Raw genomic sequence first — 13538 nt, 5'->3', positions numbered from 1 at the left:
GAGGCAAGCCATGAGAGACTCTTGAATGTTGAGAACAAACTGAGGACTGATGGGGGTGGGGGCGAGGGGAAGGGGGGGTGATGGGCATGGAGGAGGATGGAGGAGGGCACTTATGGGGATGAGCACTGGGTGTTATATGGAAACCAACTTGACAATAAACTATTAAAATATAAAAATAAGTTAAAAAATAAAATTAAAAAAATATTTTTTAGAAGCTGTCTTAAGTTATTTATGGAAGTGGGCAGATTGTACGCTTATAAATAAAATATAATTAACATTTTAAAGTGTAGCTCAAGGAATACCTACACCAAATTACCTAGGGGAGCTTGTTGAAAATAGATGCTAAAATACCTGGGAACGGAGCCCAACAATCTGTCTTTTAGCAAAACTTCCAGAAAGTTCTACTCACTAACGCTTAAGGGTCCCTGCTCTAGACCATAAGCTTTTTGTATCACTGTACTGGCATGTAGTATATTCAATAACGCTTGCTTACTGAATGGGTTAATGATACCACTGGAGATATGAAGCAATATACTTGAGAACTCTGAGAAACCAATGTAAGGCACTGCCATCTGTGTCATGTTTTATGATGTCTTACCTTCACCTATCAGCAGCGTTTTTTATCTATTTAAGTAATATCCAGAGCGTGGGGCTCATATTCACAGCCCTGAACTCAATGGTCGCTTGCTCTTCCGACTGAGCTGGCCAGGTGCCCCCTCAGCAGCATCTGACACAGCTGACCACTCCCTCCTTGAAAGATTTTCTTCTCCTGTCTCAAAAGAAACACCACTTTCTCCCAGCTTTATTGCTACCTCAATGGTGTCTCCTCCTCAGCCTCTGGTGCTGAGGCTCGCCCTCTCTTACTGACTTCAACCTGACCCCCCTTCTCTTCTCTAGGTGCCCTCTTGCACAGCATTAAACACCATCTATGTGCCAGATACTTCCCTATCAATATTCTGACTCTGATCTCTCCCTAGAACTCCAGACTCATACATCCAGCTGCCTATCTGACATCTGTACATCTCCACAAGGATGTCTATAATGCAGATTTGTTATTTCTATTCTTGAAGGGGGGGGAGCTGTTCCTGCCCAGTGTTGAATTCTCCTTTCAGAGTTTTGGGAATTTCTCACCATAGAAGTCTTGTGGGAGACTCTCATTTGAGAAATCTAAAAGGCCAGATATTTGTGTCCCCAGCACTTCTGGCAGTTACCCGTGCCCTGACTCAATCAGATGCACCCACTGGGGACTCTCAAGATTTAGCTCATTTTGCACAGAAGCAAGGCAGTGAGGAGTGAATGCTATGGGTAAGAGTGGTAGGGATGATAAGACAGCAAACTGCTGAGTTCAACAGCAGGAGGCAAGAGCAGGGTCCTCACCGGACTGGCTCTACAATGCGATTCCGACCTCCTCGTCTCCCTGGGAAGAGGCCATTTTTCAAGCTTGTAAACTTAACTTTCCTGGTGACTTTATGAGTTATCAAAGATTGCTTCAGTAAGGAACTTTCCTGCTTCAGTCAGCCACAGTTGGTTCCACTGCTTACTCAGAGCTAACCACTGCTTGAGGAACTCTAACACAGCGTCCAACAGACACCTCAAAATGTAACATCGGGTAGAACTTAATCGTCCACAAACCTGCTCTTTGCTCAGTTTTCCCATCTCAGTAAACTATCATTCATCAGCTGCTCAGGCCAAAAATCTAGGTCCTTGCCCTAAATGTCTCCCTTGCCCCAATTCCTTCACAGGGAATCTCTGAATAGATTGCATCAACTCTACCTCTGAAACGTATCTGCAGCGTATCCACTTCACTCTCTAAGTCACTGCTGCCCTAGTCTAAGCTGCCCTATCTCCCCCCTGACTGCTACCACAGTCTCCCAACGGCTCGTCCTGCTGCTACTCTTGTGCTCCCACTACGACCTTTTCTCCACACAGCAACCCACAATATTTTAAAACTACAAGCCAGACCATATCACTAAAACCTTTAATGGATTAAACCTGAACTTAACATAAAACCCAAGGCCCTACCCTGATTTACAAAGGCCTGTGTGGACGGACTCCTACATATATCTCACACTTCAGGTCCCAACACCCTTCTGCTGTGCTGAGTCACACTGGACTTTCTTCCGTTTCTTGAAGACACAAAGCTCTAGAGGGTCTTCCCACTGATCTCAGCATGGATGGCTCCTTCCCTCAGGTGTCAGCTAACACTCGTCTGCTCAGAGAGGTGCCACCTGATGACCCAACTAAAGTATCTACTTAGTCATCCTTCATCACCTCGCACCAGATTCTCTGCCCAGCACCTGCTAGCCAATATTTTCTGAGAACAGAATGTTGTTGGCTTTTCACTACAATATCCCTATCAATTTACAAATCCATAATGTGTGCTGTTATTAGTAGTAACAACACTTAGTCATTCAAAGTATTTCTGAGGATTGTCACCATTATTACAAACAAAAACATGCATTACAGATCAGTAAACTTCTGTTCAGCAAAGGTAAGTTGCCAGAGTCACACAGGTAATTTGTGATAAAAATAGGATTCAGCAGGGATGGGCTAAATGGGTAAGGGGCATTAAGGAATCTACTCTTGAAATCACTGTTGCACTATATTTATTCTAACCTGGATGTAAATTTTAAAATAAATTATTTTAAAAAGACAGAAAACAAGAAACAGTATTCAAACCCAAGCCTATTGACTTCACAGCCTGACCTCTGAAATGCTACCCTCTACCTACTAAGATCTTTTTTTTTTCTTTTAATAAGCTCTGGCCACTTTTACTTAAAAAAAATGTCGCATGATTTACTTTTCACTGGCTGTTCTGGAATGCTTTAATGATATCAGAATCACCTGGATCAGTGACAGCCAGTGTGCATACTCCCCAGTATTTTCCACGTTCCATGCCCGATTCAATACTATTGCCAACATAGTGACAGACATGAGTTTGGGCCAGCATGGCATAATACTCTAGTTCAGATTTCCGCAAGGCTGGGCAGTTGTTGGCCAGGATGACCATTTCAGAGTCTGCCTGTATCCTAGGACGTACTTTCTACTTTTCATATTGATTTGGAGCCCAGAGCTGATCAACTCAAGTAACTTTTTCACCTCCTTTGTGGCCACCATCTTCCTGCCTTAAGTGTAGGCTGGCCCGACAAGATGGCCAGGGAGTGAGGAAAGAAAAAGGCCAAATTCTGATTTTCCATACAGTCCCAGCTCATGTTATAATTCTCCATAAAGCCTTCCTTATTTCATCTAAAACCATATGGCACTGACTGTATATATTTACACATCAATTACCTCTATTGTGATATGATTAGCTGCCATTTCGTATTTTCTGATTATAACTTAAGTGATAAGCAACTTACGCCGCCCCTTCAGTAAAAGCCCCTCAGAGACTGTCCTACTGTACTGATTAGTGTACTCCTAGGTTACTAGTCACCAAAAGAGTAGTGATCCCAGAGGCTAAAGAAATAGTATGAATTGTCATTCTTCTACCATTTCCTCCATGGCAATGTCCCAGTTGTGCAGTCAGCCGGGCTGTATAACCTCAGAAGCCACTACAAGTCTGAGATTCCTGTCCTCTTCTAGTTGCTGTTAATTCATTCTTTCCCACTGTAGCCGTCTCTGTTCTCCCTGACCCCACAATTACTTCTCAGTTTCTACTCCTTCATTCAGTACAGCTGTTTCTCACTGTTTTTTTTTTTTTTTTTTTAGTTTATTTAAAGGAGTGATGGGCAAAGTATGGTTTGCAGGACAAATGTAATCTGCCACTTGGTTTTAGAAGTAACACTGCATTATTAGAACACAGCCACGCTCGCTCGCTCGTGCATCACCTGTGACTGCTTCTGTACTGTAACGGCAGGGTGGCACAGCTGCGACAGAAACCATGGGGCCCACAGAGCCTAAAATCTTGATTGACTAGCCCTTTACAGAAAACGTTTGCCAAACCACGGTTTACGGGAAGCAAAACCGAAATCGAGAGGCGGGAAGGGATTTATCCAAGATCCCACAGCTGCTGAGTGGCAGAGGCAGAACCAGTCTCACACATTTACATGGATTTTACTTGATAGATTCTGAAAGTCACGGTATCATACAACAGTTTTACTCTACATCTTTTGGGGCTTGAGACTTTAGTGGCCTTATGTAAGCTAATACATAGCTTGACTCTCAAAGGCAATCATCAAAAAAGCAGAGAACAACTAATCTGAAGTATTCAATGGTACTACAGTTTCTGGTAAATGTGCAGGTGCAATCGGACTCCTCCAGAACACTGGAAGTTTTGTTGGATGAGACAAAGCCGGCATCACTGGTTTCATTTATAAGCCCCCCAACTAGAGTTAAATGGAACTTATCTATGCGAAAATCGCAACTCAATTCCCTGACAGAGCCAGGCAGGTAACAAAGGACATAAACCAGTCTAATATACATGATGTAACTAGCAGTGAAAAAGACCTTGGCCAAAACCTAAAACCAACATGGTAAAGCCAACCAAACACAGCTGTAGGTAAGAGCAGGACTGGTATCAGGCTACCACTTTCTATTCCTGGACTATGCCACCAATTCTTAGAAATCTTCAAAAGCCAAAATGTAAAAATCCTAACAAATCAAAACACTTGAATAAAACCTCCTTACCCCCAGGTAGCCTTACCTTCAACAACATACACCTTAGTCAAAGGAAAGTCAATACTCTTTGCCATTACTTCAATTTCTTGTTTAAGCTTTCCCTCAGGCAGAGGTGTGAATTTGTCAAATAAAGGAGCAATATAATCAGCATAGATTGTGACAAGCACCTGAAAAATAAATGTCAGAACAACCTATGAATATGTCTTTTTTTTTTTTTTTAATTTTTTGTTTTATTTATTTCTGAGTGAGAGAGAGACAGCATGAGCAGGGGAGGGTCAGAGAGAGGAGACAGAGTCTGAAACAGGCTCCAGGCTCTGAGCTGTCAGCACAGAGCCCAATGCAGGGCTTGAACCCATGAACCGTGAGATCATGACCTGAGCCGAAGTTGGATGCTTAACCGGCTGAGCCACCCAGGCACCCCTGTCTTTTTTTTTAGAAATCTGATTTTCCATCATTTAAAAAAAAATGTTTATTTATTTATTTCTGAGAGAGAGAGAGAAAACGCACGTGAGCATGTGCAAGGGAGGAGGGGGTGGGACAGACAGAGAGAAGGGGAGACAGAGAATCCTAAGCAGGCTCCAAGCTGTCAGCAGAGCCCTACCTGGTGTAAGCCGCCTAGGCAGGCCTATGAATATATTCTTGAAGAAACACTGTTATTTATATAGATTCAATCATATTAAAGTAACTATGTGATCCAGACTTGAAACATGGATCTTTTTATTTGCTCTGGTATTCCCAGCCCCAAATACTACTAGATAGTAAGTGCTCAGTATCTGTTTGTTAAATTAAATCAAAGTGAACAGTCCCTATGTGGTAATAATTGGAAAGTCAAATGGTCCATTCAAAACTATCATGGGAGTTTCTGATACTTCATAAGCCCATCATAACTGGGAATTCTGCCTTTCAGAGTAATCATGAGACACCTGCAGTCTTTGCTAAGAATTAATTACTAGAATTTGACTGTGTGCAGTCATTTGAGTGGTCTGTTAAAATTACCTGCAGTGCACAACTATACACTGTGAAACGGCACTTCCTTAAGCATTTCTGGAACATTCCTTCTCTTTCCTCTTACTTCATTTGCCATACACAGATATGTGTAAATCCAACTCGCATCTGTTCTCAGAGCTTGATCTCACCAGTGGAAAGTGAAGCAGTGAGCACCATGGCAATTCAGACTAAAATAAACCTCATCATCAGAGGAGCTGAAGAGCTGATAGATGAGATGCTATTTTCTGGGGGCTGTGAACAGACTGTTTTCATTGCATTGTAGTGTGTGTGTTGTGAAGTGGTTTAGAATATGGTAGAGATAAGCAGCAGAGATGTGAGGAAGGAAAGATGGAGGGTGAGAGGGAAGGTGGGGGAGAAGGAAGAGAGAGAAGGGGAGAAAAGGGAGAATGGAAGTGAGGAGCAAGGGACAAGGGAACAGAGAAGAAGGGATAAAGAAGCGAGAATGGAGGAGGGGAAAGCAGGGGAAGGAGGACAGAAGAAAGTCAGGCAGGTTTATGATTTCCTTTTTCTTATCCCTCTTAAATCTAGTCTCCCTTCAAAACATCTATGATGTTTAGGCACTGGAGCTCAGTAAAGGTGATTAAATGCTCAAAGTTAGTCATCCATTCTGGAGACAACTCACAAATGCACAGCCCAGAACTGCCTGACAACTGGATCATTAACGATAAGTAACAACCAGCTTCTAGGATCCGAGTCAGCATAAGGAGAAACAAAATCTACGGTCAGAGTTAGTTCTCCTATTTCTATACTCAAAAGCAGAAGCCAAGGGGGAAATTTATACAACCACTTATTTATATTCCATTTGCTTCTTCAGAACTGTTTACATGCTAATGAAGATTAAATCCTAGTTATCCTGCCAAGAAAATTTTGTAAAAGAAAATGAAACAAAGATTTTACTCACCAGAGAAACAACTAACGTGAACAGCCAGGCATAAATAAAAAAATAGTCACCCCCAATTTTAATAATATAAAGTAGAAGTGAAGACACAGGCAATAAAATGCACTGAGTCACAATAAATTTCTTGACTGCATCTTTCATGAAGAAGCCCAAAGTCTGAAAAAAGAAAAGATCATCACAAGAAACTGAGAAACTGCTTTTAAAATAACTAATAAGGGAATATAAACTAATAGGTTTTATAAATAACTAATAAGTGAATAAAAGAATATAAAGTGAATATAAACTAATAAGTGAATATAAAATAATAAGTGAATATAACAATATACATTGTTAAAGCTATTTTATTTTTAATTTTTTTAATGTCTACTTATTTTTGAGAGCAAGACAGAAAGACAGAGCGTGAGTGGGGGAGGGGCAGAGAGAGAGAGGGAGAGACAGAATCTGAAGCAGGCTCCAGGCTCTGAGCTGTCAGCACAGAGCCCGACATGGGGCTTGAACTCACAAGCCATGAGATCATGACCTGAGACTAAGTCGGATGCTTAACCAACTGAGAAACTCAGGTGCCCCTATTAAAGCAATTTTAAAAGTTAAAAGGTAGTGAGTCTATACTGTATGACACTAGGTAGCCTAAGACAATAAGTAAATGTCTGGCATTTTACAGTTCAAAATCAACTCATTTAAACATTAGCAAAAGGACACTAGACTTTAGTACTAGAAGAGTTTATGGCAAGACTTTAAGCTGTGATCTTTATTATATCTGCAGTTCCTTTTCCTTCAATGAATTCATGCTCTAAAATAGCAAATTATGCTTCAATTATTACCAGCAGAGGGGGGAAAAAGCACAAAAACGTCTTTATATTTAAAAGAGAATATTTGCATTCTCTAGTTTACCTGTTGATTGAAACCATGTTTTTCTTCGATCACAAAAGTATTGTAAAGACTCCACGGCAAACCAGTCAATGCACTGAAAAGTGTAGCCAACAGGAGAAACACCAAGGACTGAGTGATCTAAACACAAGAAGAAAACAGTGACAGTTTTTATAGTCTAATATTAATTCCTTCTTCAAATGAATGATTAGCAAACAAATCAATAGGTGGTTGCTGAGTACTTACTAGATCTCAAGCAATGTGCTTGATTCTATGGGTAATACAAGGTCTGAAACATCACCTCTACCCTCGGAATTTACTTGCCAGAGGAGGTAATAAAACAATGTTTCTTTTATTACATAGGCACTATGTGAAAGTCACCTGAAGCCATATAGATAAAATGGTTAAAAGAACTAAAAAATGAGAGGCAGCCACATATGCTGGTGAACTCCTCCAAGGCTGAGGAGACTCGGGATGCCACTCTGAAGAGGTAAACTAAACGGACAGGACAGACAAGGAAAGGAGGAAGAAATCCTTGTAATTTACAGAAGCATGGAGAGAGAAGAAAGTACCCTGTAAATGAAAGAGGACAAGATGGCAAGCCTGGTTGGGACAAGACAGAGAAATTTATACTAGATCATGTTTTCAAAGAGTTTGGCTGATTTAGAAAAAGGTATACAGAAAAGGGACACAGGATGAGCTGCATTAAAACCCAAGGTACCTATACATGTAGAAGAGAGCCATCATTTCAAATAAACAATCAGGAAAGAGGGGAAAGACTTGGCAATTTCCAACGAGAAGTCAGGAGGCAGTGTCCTGGCATCCACCACAGGTGGGTGAGTCAAAGCCTTAGGACTTTGCCCAGGGAATGGAACTTCTATAAGAATGAGTAGTCAACTCAAGGAGTTCCATGGAGATTCTCGAAGATACACTCTCTGCCCTTGTTTGAAGTATCCGCTAACTGCATATGGTACAGAGTATCTGCTTAGTGGGTTCAACAAAATTCATGCTTCCCCTTTCACTATAATGGGTTGTTCCTGAGAAATAGCTGCCTAACTAGAGAGCACATTTCCCAGCTCCCTTCCATCTGAGGCTAAATGACTGGTTCACCAACAAGATATAAATGCAAAGGATACTACAGAGCCAAGGGAATTAAGAAGAGGATGTGCTTTCTCCACCCCCTCATTCCACCTGCCTGCTAGATACAGAGAAATCTGGGGCAATCAAGAGATGGCACGGCCATAAGATGAAAAGAGACTGGGTCCCTGGCTTCCCGTGTAGAAGAATGTCACTCGGCCAAAAATACTCACACGAAGCTATTATGTGATTGAGAAATAAAGTATTGTGATAAGCTATGGAAATTCTGGAGTTTGCTGCAATAACTAGCATTATCCTAACAGAGCATGTGTGGACAAGGATTGTACAAACAGAGAAGCAAGTCTAAAGACAGAGCCAAAAAATTAACTTCCATATATAGCTGGCCAAGCAAAAAGTAAGACTCTAAAGAATATATGCTAATGAATCACATACCTCATACTCTGGTCCAAAGCCAGCATAGCCACAGAACCGTCCAGAAAGTCTCCAGAGATAAGGAATTCCTCCAAAAAGAAGAATAAGCTATAAAACAAGACATACTTCAGTTAAATTTGAAGACTAGAAACTATCAGATGAGAACATTTCATAAAGAAAAAGGGACAGGGAGCGCCTGGGTAGCTCAGCTGGGTTGAGTGTCCTACTTCAGTTCAGGTCATGGTCTCGTGGTTCTTGAGTTCAAGCCGTGCATTGGGCTCGCTGTTGTCACCCTGTCAGTGCAGAACCCGCTTCAGATCCTCTGTCCCCCTCTCTTTCTGCCCTTCCCCCACTTGTGCTCTCTCAAAAAATAAATAAAACATAAAAAAAAAAAGAAAAAAGGACAAAATAATTATCTCTGAAGGAAAAAAAAGAGACCTAGCTTATTTCGGATAAAATATGCATTTACATGAATACAACCCAATTGAGATACTAGGTTTAGACAGGTAAAGTATTTGTGCCTGTACATTTTATATGGGCAAATTAGTATGGTATGTGAATTATATCTCTATAAAGTAAAGCTGTAAAAACAAACAAACAAACAAACAAACTTGCCAAAAGACCACAAAGGGCTTTATGGATCAGGGACTAAGCTTAGAAAAGGTAAGCAATTTATCCAAAATCCCACAGCTAATGAGTGCCATAAATGGGATTTGAACCAGGCTATGTGGCTCCCTTAGTGGCTTTTGCCTGAAAGGAAACAGCCCCCATCCGTCAGGACAAAGAACTAGTATCAGTATAAGTGGAGGGTCAGGTCCACTTACCGAACTGAGGGACAGAATGGGATACCTGTGCCTTCCCCAAGGAAGGAAAGGGTGAATCTTGAGGTAGGAGTCAGGGTTTCATAGGAGGAGGCCCCCTTCTCGGCACCACCCTTTGTCTCGGGCAGATAAAGTGAACAAAAGTATTCACCAAATCACCATGACATCCGAATGAGCAAGCTGCTCTTAAAATCTGAAAAAAACGCATGCTTACAAAACACAGCTTCCCACTATAGACATGAAGTGTACGGAACTGAAGAGGAGATCGATTTATTTTTCCTTTCTGTGGAGTCTCAGGAACACAACGATCAATCACACATGTTGGTTAGAAGCACAATGTCCTCATTGGTTCACACACATTCATCATGGTTTTGACAGGCTTGGCTACTATCATAATTTCAAGGGAAGCCCTCCAGTCTACTTTCCATTTTTATATACGTAACCATAAATAATATAGTGGTTTATATACGCTTAAGACTATAGATAAATGACATCATATTGTACTTATTCTACAACTTGCATTTTACACTCTACATATATTTAGACCCATCCACGATGATTTGTAAATGTATTTGGTATTATTATCAGCTTGTTTTCTACAGTGTTTATACCAAGTTACACCCCCATCAGCAGTACTTGAGGGCTCCTGTTCCCCTCAATCTCACCCACACTTGGTGCCATCCATCTTTCAGATGTTTCCCTGTATGTTGGTTTAATACCATGGATCTCAAATATAGTCTCTGTATAGCAGCAGCAGCATCACCTGGGAATGTGTTAAGAAAGCATATATTCGGGCTCGACCCCTGAATCGGGAACTGGAAGTAGAACCCAGCAGTTTCCAGGCACGGTCACCAAAGTCTGAAAATCTCTGGCTTAATAAGTTGCTGTCTTAAGGCTCCCTTAACTCCATGTCCAGCTATTTCACCTAACTCGATCTCGGATGTAAGCCCTGTTTTCCCAAAAGACATGCTTTGGCACCACTATCTGGTATATGCACCACTTGTTGAACTAATTGACTTGAGATGGCACTTCTTTCATTCTGTTCTTAATCCTAATAAATAATGCAAAATTAAGGATTTATAAGCCTTCTGGTGAAAGGTTAAAACACCTATTATTAAAAGTCCAGCTTTTAAGTACATATCAAGGGTAGTTTTAATATGAACTTCAAATGCATCTCTGAATGCTTTTAGAAACTGCTGTCATGGGCCTTGTTTAGTATACTTTGGGGAATGAAATACAAAGCACAGTGAACAGGGAAGTTTCCCCCTATCGATCATCTCCCTGAGCACGCTGCTGGGATGTCTTAGAACAAGAACTAATGAGCCCAACAAAAACCCCAGCTCTCTTAAACACAGGATGTCACTAGACTCTTGGAAGGCAGGCAAGGCATATAGTCATCACCACATTATAGATGAGACAATTGAAACTTAGAAGTTAAAGTCACTTCCCCAAAGAAACCCAGGGACGAAGTGACTGCTATTGACTGAGCACTGTGCTAAGGGCTTCATCTACATTACCTCCCTTATTCGGTCCTTGCCACAAACCATGTGAGGTATGGTTTAATATGTATCAACCTCTCATCATAAAGAGGAAAAAGTTGAGGCTCAAGAAGGGTAAGGTGCTCACTCAGAAACCCGTAGAAATTGGAGAAGCAGCAAGTTGAACGTTCCACACTGCCCTCCTCAACTGCCCAGCCCTTCCGCTTCCTGGCAGGGCTCTTCACTGACATCTGTAAGGCACCAGGAGCATCTGTCTCAGAAAGGCTGGACACCTTCTCTCTGGGCACTGTCACATCTGTGTGAACAGTGGCACCTGGAATGTGTCATACAAGGCCTCTGCTTATGTTCCTTCAGGTAGGAAAAAAGGAGGCAACAAAAAGTTTAAAATAATCTTTGCACTTGTTCTTTGTGACCAAAATATAAAAACCCATTAATTTTAACCAACACAGAATAGGAATTCGTGAACCTGTTTTCAAACAGAACAGGATTTCAAAGTAACACAAAGTGCTTCCCATCTAATGGTAAACATTGCTACTAATTCCCCAAGGATAAATTCAGCATGTTTATGATGTGGTCCCTAGAATTTTAAAAATGGTTTCTTCGATGTAAGTTTAAAGACTCAGAAGAGCAGAGTTTGAAACCTACTTCCCCCACTTGCTATTGTCACTTGGCCGTTAAACGGACAAGCCATTTAATTTCTCCGAGCCTTCACTTTCTCATCCATAAAAAAGGGGGTTAACAATGCCTGTACTTTCTACCTCAAAGCACTGCTGTAAACATCAAACACACTGCAGACTGTAAAGCTCTCATTCTATATGTGTCTTCCCTGTCTCTGTCATCTCCTGGAACAAACAACGCCACCCCACGTTCACCAACCGTAACAGCCGAACTGCTGCCCATCTTTCCTGAAACTGTTTGCCAGTGACAACAAAAGAGACTGAAAATGTTTTGCCGGTCTTTTTTAATGGCCCTGTGAGGGGTAAGCCAGAGAACTTCACAGAATCAAACATCAGCGAGGAAAGAGAATGGTGTCTAAATTCACCACCTCTACTTCCAGCTCTCTCTCTGAAGGCTGATTTCATAGTTGGACCCTAACAAAAGAAATGCTTCAGATAAACTAAGAAAGCCAAACATAATCCACAGTAAAGCCTGGCTTGGTTGGAAAGCATCAAGTTTCAATACTAATCTTCAGTATCTCCATAACTAAACCAGGCTGGGACTTGTAAAAATATAATTTAAAAGGGGCACCGGGGTGGCTCAGTCGGATGAGCGTCCGAATTCGGCTCAGGGCATGACCTCACGGTTCGTGGGTTCAAGCCCCGCATCAGGCTCTGTGCTGACAGCTCAGAGCCTGGAGCCTGCTTCAGATTCTGTGTCTCCCCCTCTCTCTGACCCTCCCCTGCTCACGCTGTCTCTCTCTCAGAAATAAAGAAAACATTAAAAAAATTTTTTTAAATAAATATATAATTTAAAAACTCAATATTGAAAAGACTAATTACTAGTGTTGCCATCACATCCCAAAAACCAAATCAATTTTGTTTTTCAGATCACGTACTAATTCTTCTAAAATACCAAGATTTAACTCTTCTTCTTAACTTTTCACTACTTTACATCATCCTGAGGAAACAGGAAAGTTTTATAATTATTTGGTTCTAATCACACAGTCCATAACTGTCAAGGGAAATTTTGTGACGAGCTAGACAGTGTTTTCATCATTTAACAAAGCTCTGAACAGCTGGTTTCCTCTCTTTAACTGAGGAAACAATTATGGGAGCTGACCTCATTTATTTTCAATTTTGGAATCTTTCTCTTAGTGGTACTAGAGATCTAAAAGAGTTCTAGAGGAATAGTGATGATAATCATGATCATGATGATTAAAATAATAATGGCCAACACTTAGAGAGCATTGATAATGGATCAGGCACTGTTCTAATCTTCTTACACATATTAATCATTAAATCCTCTCAACAACACTACGAATGAGGAATATTATTACTACACAATTTTAACAGATGAGAAAACTGAGGCACAGAAGTGGTGACTTGCTTGAGGTCCCATAGCTGGTACGGTAGAGTTGAGATTCAGACCCAAGCCACCTAGGTTCAGAGTCTGCTCTTAAGCTCTGCACCATGTACTTTCAATTGTTCTTGGAGGGAGAAAACCAACAACTGGTGTTTGGGAATGAAAAAAAATCTTGCTCGTTTTATTTATAAAGCACAGATACACATATATACAGTACAGAAACAAATATACAGTGTATCTGTGGTATTAAAATTTCATGGAGGGGGATTAAGGAAAAAATGTCTAGGGACGCCTGGG

The 13538-nt window shown here is 41.1% G+C and overlaps 1 protein-coding gene and 1 pseudogene across 1 annotated transcript in view; both read right to left on the bottom strand.

The window, feature by feature from the left end:
* Nucleotides 1-13538, bottom strand: part of ZMPSTE24 (zinc metallopeptidase STE24) — a 40427-nt gene that overhangs the window by 21295 nt on the left and 5594 nt on the right. The window contains exons 3-6 of the mRNA XM_077751965.1: nucleotides 8921-9007; nucleotides 7415-7531; nucleotides 6527-6679; nucleotides 4643-4784 (exon numbers count right to left, since the gene is read on the bottom strand). Coding sequence (XP_077608091.1) covers nucleotides 4643-4784; nucleotides 6527-6679; nucleotides 7415-7531; nucleotides 8921-9007 — 499 coding nt within the window. The remainder of the gene's footprint in view (nucleotides 1-4642; nucleotides 4785-6526; nucleotides 6680-7414; nucleotides 7532-8920; nucleotides 9008-13538) is intronic.
* On the bottom strand, nucleotides 2804-3117 carry LOC144221666 (large ribosomal subunit protein eL30 pseudogene; annotated as a pseudogene).

Source organism: Crocuta crocuta, unplaced genomic scaffold (assembly GCF_008692635.1).
Source record: "Crocuta crocuta isolate KB4526 unplaced genomic scaffold, BGI_CrCroc_1.0 scaffold367, whole genome shotgun sequence".
Taxonomy (NCBI): Eukaryota; Metazoa; Chordata; class Mammalia; order Carnivora; family Hyaenidae; genus Crocuta; species Crocuta crocuta.
This window is presented reverse-complemented; position numbering and strand designations above follow the sequence as displayed.